We start from the raw sequence: 12,909 nt of genomic DNA on the forward strand, positions 1-12,909 counted from the left end.
TGTCCAGAACTGGTCGTGGGTTTGGAAGCTTGTTGTCCCGGAAAAGATTCGTGTCTTTGTCTGGCTTTGCTTGCACGACGCTCTGCCTGTCAACACTAATCGCTTTCGCTGCAATTTGGCCTCCTCTGAAGCTTGCACTCGTTGTTCTGGTCCTCGTGAAGATGAGCTTCATGGTTTGCGTGACTGCCCTCACTCGAAGGAGCTTTGGGGAAAGCTTGGCGCTTGGGCTTGGAAAGATTTTTGGAATTTGGAACTCTCATCCTGGATCCAATCCCAGGCTCGTGGCAGCCATGCTACTCGTTTTCTGGTTGGTTTGTGGAACGTCTGGAAATGGCGGTGTAACATGATATTGGATCCTCACCCTTGGTCGTTGGATTGTGCTTGGAGGAGGTTATGCCATGAGCATGATGATGTAACTCGCATTTTGGAACCTGATCTGATTCATAGTGATAATCACCTTCTCATTGATAGGTGGCAACCTCCTTCTCCAGAGTTCTTGAAGCTTAATAGTGACGGGAGCTATAGAGAAGATGCGATTGTCATGGGAGGTGGTGGCGTGCTTCGAGACTCTTCGGGGAAGTGGGTTAATGGCTTCATATCTCAATATTTGGAAGCTGCTAGCTGCTCCTTCCTTGCTGAGGCGCTCGCGTTGAGGGATGGTCTCCGGTTAGCTTGGGACAACGGTACTCGTAAGCTGGTTTGCAACTCTGACTGCAAAGAATTGATTGATGCGATAGCTGACCCTAGCCGTGCAAGCTTTCATGCCCATGGGTGGGTGCTGCGTGAAATCCATGCTTTGATGACAAGGAACTGGCGAGTGGAGCTTTTTTGGTGCTGTCGAGACGTGAACATGGTAGCAGATTGTCTGGCGAAGATAGGGTCTCTTCTCCCCGTTGCTGGCTACAGTGCGTTGGCTACCCCCTCCCCGGAGCTTGAAGTCCTTCTGTTGAAGGACATTATTGGGTTTAGTTAGTTCGTTTTATTTACTTGTTAATCTTCCGATGTATCAAAAAAAAAAATTGACATAGTGAAAGTCCCACATTAATTTTTGTTTAATGAATTAATGGTTTCGTGTGACAGAAGTATTTTGTGATGGGTCGGGTCGGGTCTTGAAATAGTTGCATCCATTTGGTGGTGAAACAGAAGAAGAAGAACCCTACCTAAAACCCTGACTGAAAACACACACACAGAATCAATCTTTGATTTCGTTGTTGTTGAGGTTCAACCAAAACCTCTGCAACTGCAATGGCCAAAACCTACGCAGCAGGGTTGCTGTCGGCAATGGCTGCCGCTTCTGGTTTTAACAACATCACCGCTTATGCTGAACCCTCTTCTTCCACCGCTCCTCCTCAACCCTCTCCGCCGCCAAAGCCGCGGAATGATCACCCTAGAACCACCGCTGCTGGCTTTGATCCTGAGCCTCTCGAGGAAGCCGTCAAGCTTCTCGAGAGAATTGATAAAGCTCCCGAAGGCAAAAAGGTTCGTTTCAATTTTATTCCCTTCTTTCCTCTCAGTTCAATTCATCTCATTCTCCATTGTTTTGAGTTTTCTCTCTGTTTTTCTCTTGAAGTTGCTTGATACTGTCAAAAAGAGAGAAGAGACCAAGCAAGCAGAATTCGCTGCAAAGGCTGCAGAGTTTAATCAAACCAAAGCACAGACTGAGATGGTAACTTAGTTGTTCATCACACACATTTTACTTTGTGAGTTGAACTTGTTTAAGAAATCATTTCCATTCAACTTGCCAGGAAAGACAAAGGATGATGTATGATGAACAAAAAAAGCTAGCCCAGCATCAAGCACAAATTAAACAACAGATGATTATATATGATGATGAGTTGGCAAAGAAGAGGATGCAGGTATTAAATTAAACCTTTTGAAACTTGGGATTTTTGTTTCATGAAATTTATTTTCTCACTCCTGCGTCCTTGTTATCAGGCAGAAAATGAATTGCAGAGGGCCAGGAACAAAGAGCTAGTAGAACTTCAAGAACTTTCGTCAAACAGACTGGAGCAAGCTCGACGTGCAACAGAAGAACAGATCCAAGCACTGCGAAGGCAAACTGAAAGAGAGAAGGCTGAGAACGAACGTGAAACAATCAGAGTAAGGGCTATGGCAGAAGCAGAAGGGAGAGCGCATGAAGCAAAGCTAGCTGAAGATGTTAACAGGAGAATGCTAGTTGATCGTGCTAATGCAGAGCGAGAAAAATGGGTTGCTGCCATAAACACTACCTTTGACCATATTGGAGGTACATTTCTATCTAGTGCGCACAGTGGGCAAAATGCTAATACATAACAATCGAAGAAGATAACAATTGTCTCTTCATTTATTCATTTGTGAATTTGAATGCATTGACTAAATCAAAATGTGTCTTTGTTATCTATTTTACTTTCATAATAAAATTGTTCATTCTTTATCAGCATCATTGGAATTTGTGTGTTGCATTATTTATTTATTTATTTCCTCATTGCTTATTGTTTCCTATTAAATGTAGTTTAACTTTACTGATTTGATTTGACGAACTCCATCATTACTGTGATAGACGAATTCCGCGCCAATAACTAAGTTTAAAAACTCAATCTATCTTTTGCAGGGGGATTAAAAGCCATTCTAACAGATCAAAATAAGTTGGTTGTAGCGGTTGGTGGAGTGACTGCTCTGGCTGCAGGGGTTTACACAACAAGGTATGAGTTGTTCAGAAAGCTTGGATTGATTGAGCTCCTAGTTCCTCAAAAGATAGGATCGCTTTTAGAAGCATATATTTGGCATAACATGTCTTTCACAGTCTGTACCTATGAAATTATTGATTATTAGTGAATTTTTAATCATGCCCTAAAATGAGGAAGGTTGGCAAAAATGTAATGAGAATAGGGGATATATCATTTACTATTTTGCCTAGCCTTCCTTGTTTTAGAGAATATAAACCTGAAGCACTTTTTTTCCTATTTTATATAAGTATATGTCTGATTTCAGTAGGTAAAAAGATGTATATTGTTAAACTTCCGTGCTAGCTTTCTACACTTTACATTCATATTGCTAATAAGTAGCTGTAAGTGAAGTTATAGATGTGCTCTTTTTTGTCCAATGCAGGGAAGGTGCAAGGGTTATTTGGGGATATGTTGATCGGATATTGGGACAACCGTCACTGATCCGTGAATCCTCCAGAGGGAAATACCCCTGGTCTGGCACGGTTTCTCGTGCTAAGAGCTCGCTGTCTCGACGTGCTGGCCCAGAATCTGCTTCGAAAAATGGAAATGGTTTTGGTGATGTAATTTTGCACCCTTCTCTTAATAAAAGAATTGAGCAGCTGGCATCTGCAACTGCAAATACAAAAGCACATCAAGCACCGTTCAGAAACATGCTTTTTTATGGCCCTCCCGGAACAGGAAAGACAATGGCTGCCAGAGAGTTGGCCCGTAAATCTGTATGCTTTTATACTTCTCTATTCTAGTTTGGATGTGTTTCATACTATCTACTTTTTGTCCACATGTCAAATATGTAGGAATTTTGGTTTTTTCCATTTCACGGTGAAGTATAAGTTTTATGCTGTCAACTGTATTAAGTGGGCATAATATCATTAACATATTGGCAAAACTGTCTTCTCATTTTCCAGATGTTTAATATTTCTCCTTTTCATAGTTTTTATCAGCATTTTTTGTTTTACAACTAATAAATCCAAAATTATCTGCTTAAAGGCTCTATAAAATTTACTTTGGGCTTGCTTTTTTGAAGTTCACAATACCAGGTTCTTGTTCCTGTGGAATTCAGTAGTTATTCCAAATGGAGATTCAGTGCCATGCTTCTGGTTATTGCATTGTTTGTGAAATATTGAAGTTTTACCCCAAACAGTTCTCTTTATGTCCTCATCGTTTTATTGGTATTCTTTCCTTCTGGATAAATTTTTATTGTCTGATTTTCTTTCCAATTTAATTCAGGGATTAGATTATGCATTGATGACTGGAGGAGATGTTGCTCCGCTTGGATCACAGGCTGTAACGAAGATACACGAGTTGTTTGATTGGTCTAAGAAATCAAAAAGGGGCTTATTGCTTTTCATTGATGAAGCTGATGCGTTTCTATGCGAGTAAGCAATATGCTTCTTACTTTATTTTTCATTTTGAGATGATTATTTTGGCCCATGGCAACCTAAGATGAACAAGATATGCACCACATGAAATGAAAAGTTTCGGTGTCAATGTGCAGCATGATATGGAACTACCATTCTTTGCCTGAAAATTTTCTTAGTGAATTGATTGCATTTGTATGAATTTTGTAGGCGGAACAAGACCTACATGAGTGAAGCACAAAGAAGCGCATTAAATGCCCTTCTCTTCCGTACTGGTGACCAGTCTAAAGACATAGTCCTTGCTCTTGCTACAAATCGTCCTGGTGATCTTGATTCAGCTGTGGCAGACCGTATCGATGAGGTTCTGGAATTTCCCTTGCCTGGGGAAGGGGAGCGCTATAAACTTCTTAAACTCTATCTGGATAAGTACATATCCCAAGCTGGATCAGGAAAATCTGGCTTATTTCAAAATCTGTTCAAAGGAAAACCACAAAAGATAGAGATTAAGGGATTGACTGATGATATCATAAAGGAAGCCGCAGCTAAAACTGGCGGATTTTCTGGAAGGGAAATTGCAAAACTGATGGCAAGTGTTCAAGCTGCTGTGTACGGAAGCGAGAACTGTGTGCTTGATCCAAGCTTGTTCCGTGAAGTGGTGGACTATAAAGTTGCAGAGCATCAACAGAGAAGAAAATTGGCAGGTGCTGATAAAGCTAGCGCATGAGGATGTTTAGAGAGATTTTGTGAGGAAGCATTCTATAGTGGAATGCTGTTAATTCATTGCCTATCCCTTATTGTTGGGAAGATTTTGGAATTTGAATATAGTAGGTTTCATTTATGGCTGGTAATCACTATTCAATATTCACCTTGGCTATATTTAACAGCTGATTTAGGTTTTGCTATCTTGTTGAGTATTCTTTTCTCTCTTGATCACAAAGTTGAGTAACACACTACTTGAAACCTACCTTCATGGTTGTATTTCTTGAATAGCTATCAGTTTACTGTGCTGTGATCAGAGGAGAGGTTCTGCTTTCCAGTGTAAGTTTTCTCTATCATAGTAATATGAATAAATATGACTTTCTGGGTTTCATTGTTGTTACCTGTTGTTGAGTGGGCAAGCACTTAAGTAGAGTTTCTAATATCATCACCACAAATAACTCTAATAGCCCTGGGCTTGTTTTTTGTTACTAACTCGCCGTGAATTGTTGGTTGTATTGGACCAAAACAAAACAAAGATAGTAGTAATTTGCGTAACTTAATATTAAATATCATCCACAGGGAGTAAGAACTAAGAACTTGTAACTGAGGTAGAAGTCCTTTAAGAATGAGATGTAATTTATAATCTATTTAACCAAAGAGGAAAGTTCAGCACTTTGTATTTTAAGCAAGTGGTTTGGGTTCAACTCCAACTCTTGCAAATGAAAAAGAACTTCTTGGATAGCATCTGCTCCATACGTACATCACTTTGTATCTCATGCAAGTGGTTGGGGTTTGATCCTCAACTCTTGCAAATGAGTAAAACTCCTTGGTCAATCTTCCCTTAGTGCGTTTACCGTGGAGCGAGAGAGTAATCTCATGGTTAAGATGGAAAAATCTATTTATCTATGTACAATATATAATTTATTCGAGGCGTTTTAATGTTGTCACTACATTTGTTTCTTATATAATGTGATGTAATGTCAGTACTTTTCCAATTCCGGTCATTCTTTCCATGCTCTAAAAGACTAAAACTAAAACCCTTCCTTCCTTTCCATCGTCTCCATTACAATTTCATTGTCTTTTGTTTGTAGGTTACAAAAGTATAATACATAATTTCACGATTTTGTATGTGAAGTATTTCAGGTGATACAAACTCACTATAAATTCATATTATGTGTAAGATGTTCTTGAAGAAAAACGTGTTAGGAATTAATTGAAAATGAAAATTTGTCTTTTTATTGTCATGAGTAAAGCCAAGCTCGTAGAAAAATAATTGTGACATGATTCAAACAAAGAAAGTAAATTGAATTACGAAAAGATTACAAAAGCAGATATCAGTGTATAATTAAGAAAACAACCAGATAGTCTATACTTTAGCACATGACTAGTTTGATAAAAAAAATGATTATTTAGATTCTGAAAAATACGCTAAATATGGCGATAAGGTAAAACATATTGGGCTTAATCCAGATTATATTCATCTCTTACAACCAGTGAAGTGTTCTTCAATACAACTAATAATTAACTCGGAGACAGAAGGCATCTTACAATCGCTACTTTGCCTCATGAATAGTAGTGTTATCAGGTCACAGGAATTTGAAAACTAGGATATACTAATATTAAAAAATGACTCAATGGAGGTGCACCTCCAGTTTCATACAAATTACTCCACATCACTTGCAGATGGTAACAACTAACAAGAACAATCTTGTCATATTCTTATTTAGCAAATTGTAGCAAAGAAGTGTATTCGTTACATCATGATTTAGTCGGAAAACACCATTAATGATGTTCAGCAGCAATCCCCTAAAATACACACCAGAATACATGTGGACAGCACGTCCTAATGGTGATGATCCTGAACATAACGTAGGCCACAATATTTGCAAACAGCTGGCTCGGCCAAGTCAAGGCATATATATTCAATTGGGTGTCCAAGAGCGGGATTGTTATCTGAAATCACAGGTAGCAAAAATATCCAAATCAGTTAAACTCCTACATGATCAACAATGCTTGAACAACTGTGAGCTCTGTATCTCCTTCACTAAATCTTGAGCAAGTTTGAACAGAGAATAGAAATTTGCAAAAACAAAAGAGATGTACCTCCTTCACAAGCAACTATCCTTCCTTCAACCTTAATAGGTGGCACTTCATTAATCAGCTCCATTGGAGACTTCTTGCTCGTATCCTATTACATATGAAACAAAAATGAAGTTCCACAACCTCTAGACTCTAGAGCACAACACAATTCATTAAGCAGTAATGATTCAAGACCCCGGAACAGCAGACCATCTCCTGTAAGCTAACCTTGGTAATAAATAAAGTACACACATTGTGTTTGAGTGTAAAACATTAAATGCTGTGATAATGCAGGACAAAGCAGCGCCTAAAACATCAGCTAACAGTAACAGTTAGGATCTGAACGGGGAGTAATCCATTCTCTAAAAGAGAAATGCTGTGATAATGCCAAGATGGTCATCCAGTTGGCACTTCTAATTCCTTCCCCAGGGTAAGTTCAAACTTTGTTTCCCATCCTTTTTTCATTCAAATTATCCATCCTCAAAATGCAGATTTATTCCACACAAGTAACCCAAAATTTCTCTTCAAATAGCAAATTTTGTCACCCAGAGTGATTTACAACATTTTGTTATCACATTCTATCCCCTGATGCATAGATTTAGTGCTCAATAAATGTTATGTGATTGAACTGTCCCTGATATTTCTTTCTTCTATCCATTTTATTCTCTAATCATAACAAGAGGTAAGACAGGAATTGATAATATACAAATGGTACTAAACCAGGTTACACGAAAACAAATTCCAGAAGGCACCAACTGGTGGATACTTCAAAGAAAACAAAAGTAATACATATTGAATATGCAATTGATGTTCAAAGTTTAGCCGTTTAGCGAAATCAGAACAAACCAGACCAAAGTCCAAACTGACACCTGATACAATAACTAACGTAAAAGGGGCTCTACAACCAGTCGCTAAAAAAGAATAATCCGTGCCATTAAGCAACAGCAATCAAGAACTATGCTATAACCAGTTAACCACAAATTCCACATCAAATACAAAGGAACAGCAGAACAGCTTCCCAGACAAGCTTAACCTTCCATTTCAATAATCTCCTACCCGAAAAAACACTTTCTCTTATCGTCACAAGGAACCCTTAACATGATGTAACCAACCAAACATGTATAAGTAAATCCATCATTCACCACATTCATAAATCATACCACATTTGTTTTATCTTTATGTATACACCACATAATCCATCGTTACAGCATCTGAATTTCCCTTTATTTCCACTAATTTCACAAAATTCTATGAAATAAATCATGCCACAGATTTCCAATAACAATATCTCACATATAAATACAAATGGTTAACCTAATTTGATTCCAAAGCTTGTTCAATCAAAACACTATCCTATTTACAATGATGTAACATGATAATACGTTAATTGATGAATGATAATCCGAGAGAAACAAATGCATAGGGTGGGGTACCGGTACCTGCATCCATTTGGCGGTGTGGTTGCCGATTTGAGGGGCTACGAGGCTGAAATTTCTGGTGGTGGTGGCGGTGGCGGTGGCGGTGGTCGACGACAATGAAAATCTGATGAGGTTCTTCAAAACACTCGACGCCATTTCTCACAAACACGATCAGAAATCAACAACAAAATTTGATTCAGATCAAACGGGGAATGAATTGAAACAAAACGACGCTAGCTGGATGCAGAAACGACATGGAGGGTTGGGCTTGGTCTTACCCTTATAATGGGTCGGCCCATGTTGTGTTGGCCCATTAACTAGAATTAGAAGGAACCACTGGCTATGTCCATGTATAATTGACAACACTTGAAAAAAAAAGTTTAAACTTTGTCAATTGTAAGGTCAATGTTTAGACGCCCTATGCCTTAGGTTAGGTAGGCCATTTTTTTCATGGAAAAATAGTTGTATACATTCGCATGGGGGCTAAGTTGCTAGTTCAAACATTCAATAGATACACAATAGATGTGATATATGATAAATGTGATAAGAGATATAAAGAGAAAATGAGGCGTCTCTTAAATGTCTGAACTGTTTAGATGTCTAAGTATCATTATTGTTAGTGCATACATTATGAATACACTTAATTTATAGAGGGAGTGTCGCTAGTAAAAATATATATCATTAGAATATTTTTCATGAGCATTAGATCAATTTTTTATTAGCATTAGATCTATTTTTCATTAGAATAATTTAATTTCTAACAACTAAAATATAATGTAAAATATTTTTCTTTTAATTATTTATGAAAATGTCCATGCAATGCATCATGCATTGGGATCCTCTATCTTTTTTTACAAAGAAAAGATAGATTTTTTTTGTTACACAAAGAAGATAGATTGGAATTCGAAAGAAACTAATGAGTAGGTGATTCAATAATGTCAAGTCCACAATGCCTCCACCATCATAATCTTAACGTCTTTCTTCTTCCAAAAGTTCAACTAGAAACAGCTCATGTCCCCAACTTGTTTCCATTATTTTGTGCAACTATGCAATTTTCTTCATCAAAGTGCTTCACTGCAACTTTGACCCGAGTGTATATGTGTATATTATCAACACACACAAATTGAAGAGAGAGATTTCATTAAACTAAGTTAATGAATATCAAAGAATATCTTCCAAGCCATCATTGTTTATGAAACTTGAGCACATATATTAACATATTTCAACACCAATAATACAAGCTCCTAGTGCAGCCGTTGGAACAGCTTAATTAGATCAACTGTTTTTTGGTCTACGATCAAGTATCTTCACGACATGTAGCACTACTGGCTTATAAAAAAAATTACATGTAGCACTAGCTTGTTATTTATAGTTAATTAAATTTTAATTCGTATCTTAATTTTACTTCTTTCATGTCATTAAACAATAAACAAAACATATATGTTTCATTCTCAGTGTAGAGGTTCAAACCCTCATCCAGCCGTCCCTCCTAATTAAGGGATGAGATAAATAATTACCACACCACACCTTATATTTACTTTTATGACATTTTGTGTGTGTTGCATAATATTATGAGGTCCTGGCCTATTGCTATGTTGATTAATATAATTGTATTATCATAATTAATTCATGTTCTCAACAAAATATGACGAGCTAATCAAGCAAACTAGTAGTGAAAAAAGAAAAATTACTAGCTCGCAATAATTTACCTTCAAAGTAGTGAATTAGTAATTTTGGTGCCCTTTAATGTTTTTTTTTATTGCCCTAAAATAGAAAATTATATATTGATTTTGGTTTGTGGCGGTTTAAACCGTCAAAAAATTGATAAAGGGAACAAAATTGATAATTCACTATTTTAAGAAGATGAAATCTGATTTCGAAAAAAAAAATATGAAAAAAAAAGATGAAAAATGAAAGGGAGACCAAAATAAATAATTCAATATTTTATTGGATATTCTGATTTAAAAGATAATTATTATAACACCCCAATAACAATTACATAGAGTCAAAACCCAATATATATATATATATATATATACATATATTTTGAAATAAAACCCAATATCAAAATAATTGCATGTGAGCTTAACAAATATATTTAAATAATATTTGACACTTTATTAACCATAATACACAATTAAATATGTGACACATAACAATATTGAAAATTCCCAACAAATTAATACTAAAATAATTCCCAACACGTAAATCATGAATGAAATAGACCAAGGGACAAAGCTCATCAAACTAAAAAGCTATGTTTGCCACGGAGCCTTCTTTTCTCTGTCATCCATTGAAGGATGATATGATCAAAACGGTTATTGCAGCTTCATGTATACGTGTGGACAAATCAAGACCATAACATGATATGCAAATAGCCAATGTGTCTTACATATATGCTGGCCTTAATTTGTTGCCAAGTTTTCTAAAACACGAACAAAGGCAAGAGCTATTATCGAGTTGTCAATTCCTTTTTCCATATCCATCATTTTCTTTCACTAATTGGTCATGTTCATGTTACCATTCATAAAAGGCAACCTATTCTATATATGATTAATTTTCACATTTTTCTTTGACAACCCCAATTTCCTAACACCAACAAAGAGATTTTTATTTTAGCAAAATTTAAGGAAGGGGGAGTTTAAATTCAGTAATCAAATAAAGTACGAGTTCACATGTGCGTGTGAGAGGGAAAGAGATAGAGAGTAATCATGTCTAAATTAGTCTTGGGCCAAATTGAGTCTTTAGTTCATAAGAGAAAGTAATTAATGTCCAAATTAATCAAAATAAACACTGAAATATTTTTTATATTTAATTCAAATCAAATTAGTTGGGATCAAAACTTAGTTTATTTTATTTTTCACAAAAGACTAATAATATCATATTACTTACATACTTGTTGTATTACCAAACAATAATTTATTTAAAATAGTTTTATTTCATTTTAATGAGAAACATGGATGAAACTATTTTTGTGAAAAGAAATTAACTGAGAGTATAAGTCCAATATTTTTAAGATCAATGACACTTTTTATTGCGAAATATTTACGTAGTATAATATTTTAAACGGTTGAAATGAAAAAAAAAAAAAAAAAAAAAACTAGAAGGTGAAGTTTTTTTTTCATAAAAGAGAAAGACCCCCTTTAATTTGGTGGGCCTTAAGGGGTGTTTTAAAGATAAGCAAAGTAAGGTCGACTTTGATTTCTTGTCTAATCCTACATTGACTCAGAAAGTGATGTTTTAATTTTGTCTGCATATAGTTTTCCCATGATCAATTTCAATGTAAGGCGCTATTTATTGTTATCCTTCCAACTCAATCCGCCTCAACTATTATTGCCTTTGGCCGCCGTTTTAAACTTTATGACATCTTCACGACGTGGATAGTTCACCGAAATGGACACTTGATATTAACCCTTGATTTGGTTGATGAGAAAAAACATGGAGAAAAAGAGAAGAGAATATGAGTGGAAAGAAGTTAAAAAATATATATTAATTCTTGATTTGATTTATGTGTTTTTTTCTTATATTTTTATCTCTCTTGTATAAGTATGAGTAGAACAGGTGTGAGCTCGTCATTTTCCTAAATTGATAATTAACTAAGATTGTGCTCCATGAGATTGTGTGGACGAAGTAGCTTACTCATTACTTTTTTTTTGATAAGCTTATTCATTACTTAATATCCCCAAAACTTATTCATTAAATAAAACTGAGTTTAATTGTGATGCACATTCGGCTCTCACTACAAGTATTTGGCATGCATCTTCGGTGGGTTGAGTTAAACTGAACACAAATGGAAGTTTCAATAGGGATTCGTCATTTATGGGTTGTGGCGGCTTGTTGCCTGACCATTAGAGCTTGGATAATTAATTTTTCGAATTTCAAAGGAATTAGAGACGTTTATCTAGCTGAACTTTTGGCTATTGTCCACGACCTCTCTTTGATTTGGTTGATGAGAAAAAAAATGGAGAAAAAGAGAAGAGAATATGAGTGGAAAGAAGTTAAAAAATATATATTAATTCTTGATTTGATTTATGTGTTTTTTTCTTATATTTTTATCTCTCTTGTATAAGTATGAGTAGAACAGGTGTGAGCTCGTCATTTTCCTAAATTGATAATTAACTAAGATTGTGCTCCATGAGATTGTGTGGACGAAGTAGCTTACTCATTACTTTTTTTTTTTGATAAGCTTATTCATTACTTAATATCCCCAAAACTTATTCATTAAATAAAACTGAGTTTAATTGTGATGCACATTCGGCTCTCACTACAAGTATTTGGCATGCATCTTCGGTGGGTTGAGTTAAACTGAACACAAATGGAAGTTTCAATAGGGATTCGTCATTTATGGGTTGTGGCAGCTTGTTGCCTGACCATTAGAGCTTGGATAATTAATTTTTCGAATTTCAAAGGAATTAGAGACGTTTATCTAGCTGAACTTTTGGCTATTGTCCACGACCTCTCTTTAATTTGGTTGATGAGAAAAAAAATGGAGAAAAAGAGAAGAGAATATGAGTGGAAAGAAGTTAAAAAATATATATTAATTCTTGATTTGATTTATGTGTTTTTTTCTTATATTTTTATCTCTCCTGTATAAGTATGAGTAGAACAGGTGTGAGCTCGTCATTTTCCTAAATTGATAATTAACTAAGA

General features: G+C 35.8%; 2 protein-coding genes across 2 annotated transcripts; one reads left to right on the forward strand and one right to left on the reverse strand.

Annotated features, from left to right (window-relative positions):
- The first annotated feature begins 1,136 nt into the window (after positions 1-1,136).
- Positions 1,137-5,151, forward strand: LOC130747833 (uncharacterized). The gene is made up of 8 exons (XM_057600879.1): positions 1,137-1,479; positions 1,571-1,666; positions 1,746-1,856; positions 1,936-2,245; positions 2,591-2,681; positions 3,088-3,421; positions 3,933-4,081; positions 4,274-5,151. The coding sequence occupies exons 1-8, from the start codon at positions 1,246-1,248 to the stop codon at positions 4,785-4,787; spliced, it is 1,839 nt and encodes a 612-aa protein (XP_057456862.1). The 5' UTR covers positions 1,137-1,245; the 3' UTR covers positions 4,788-5,151.
- Positions 5,152-6,357: 1,206 nt separating this feature from the next.
- LOC130747834 (NADH dehydrogenase [ubiquinone] iron-sulfur protein 6, mitochondrial) lies at positions 6,358-8,474 on the reverse strand. The gene is made up of 3 exons (XM_057600880.1): positions 8,281-8,474; positions 6,866-6,950; positions 6,358-6,715 (listed from the first exon to the last, which is right to left on the reverse strand). Exons 1-3 carry the CDS (start codon positions 8,413-8,415, stop codon positions 6,606-6,608), a joined length of 330 nt encoding a protein of 109 aa, XP_057456863.1. The 5' UTR covers positions 8,416-8,474; the 3' UTR covers positions 6,358-6,605.
- Between the last annotated feature and the right edge of the window lie 4,435 nt (positions 8,475-12,909).

Source organism: Lotus japonicus, chromosome 3 (genome assembly GCF_012489685.1).
Source record: "Lotus japonicus ecotype B-129 chromosome 3, LjGifu_v1.2".
Taxonomy (NCBI): Eukaryota; Viridiplantae; Streptophyta; class Magnoliopsida; order Fabales; family Fabaceae; genus Lotus; species Lotus japonicus.

Excerpts from the sequence above, each read along its gene's own strand:
- LOC130747833 (XM_057600879.1), top strand. The coding sequence starts at position 1,246 with ATGGCCAAAACCTACGCAGCAGGGTTGCTGTCGGCAATGGCTGCCGCT. Across the intron at positions 2,246-2,590 it reads TACCTTTGACCATATTGGAG|GGGGATTAAAAGCCATTCTA; the intron begins GTACATTTCTAT and ends TATCTTTTGCAG. Across the intron at positions 2,682-3,087 it reads GCAGGGGTTTACACAACAAG|GGAAGGTGCAAGGGTTATTT; the intron begins GTATGAGTTGTT and ends TGTCCAATGCAG.
- LOC130747834 (XM_057600880.1), bottom strand. The coding sequence starts at position 8,415 with ATGGCGTCGAGTGTTTTGAAGAACCTCATCAGATTTTCATTGTCGTCG. Across the intron at positions 6,951-8,280 it reads ACACCGCCAAATGGATGCAG|GATACGAGCAAGAAGTCTCC; the intron begins GTACCGGTACCC and ends CATATGTAATAG. Across the intron at positions 6,716-6,865 it reads GATAGTTGCTTGTGAAGGAG|ATAACAATCCCGCTCTTGGA; the intron begins GTACATCTCTTT and ends CTGTGATTTCAG.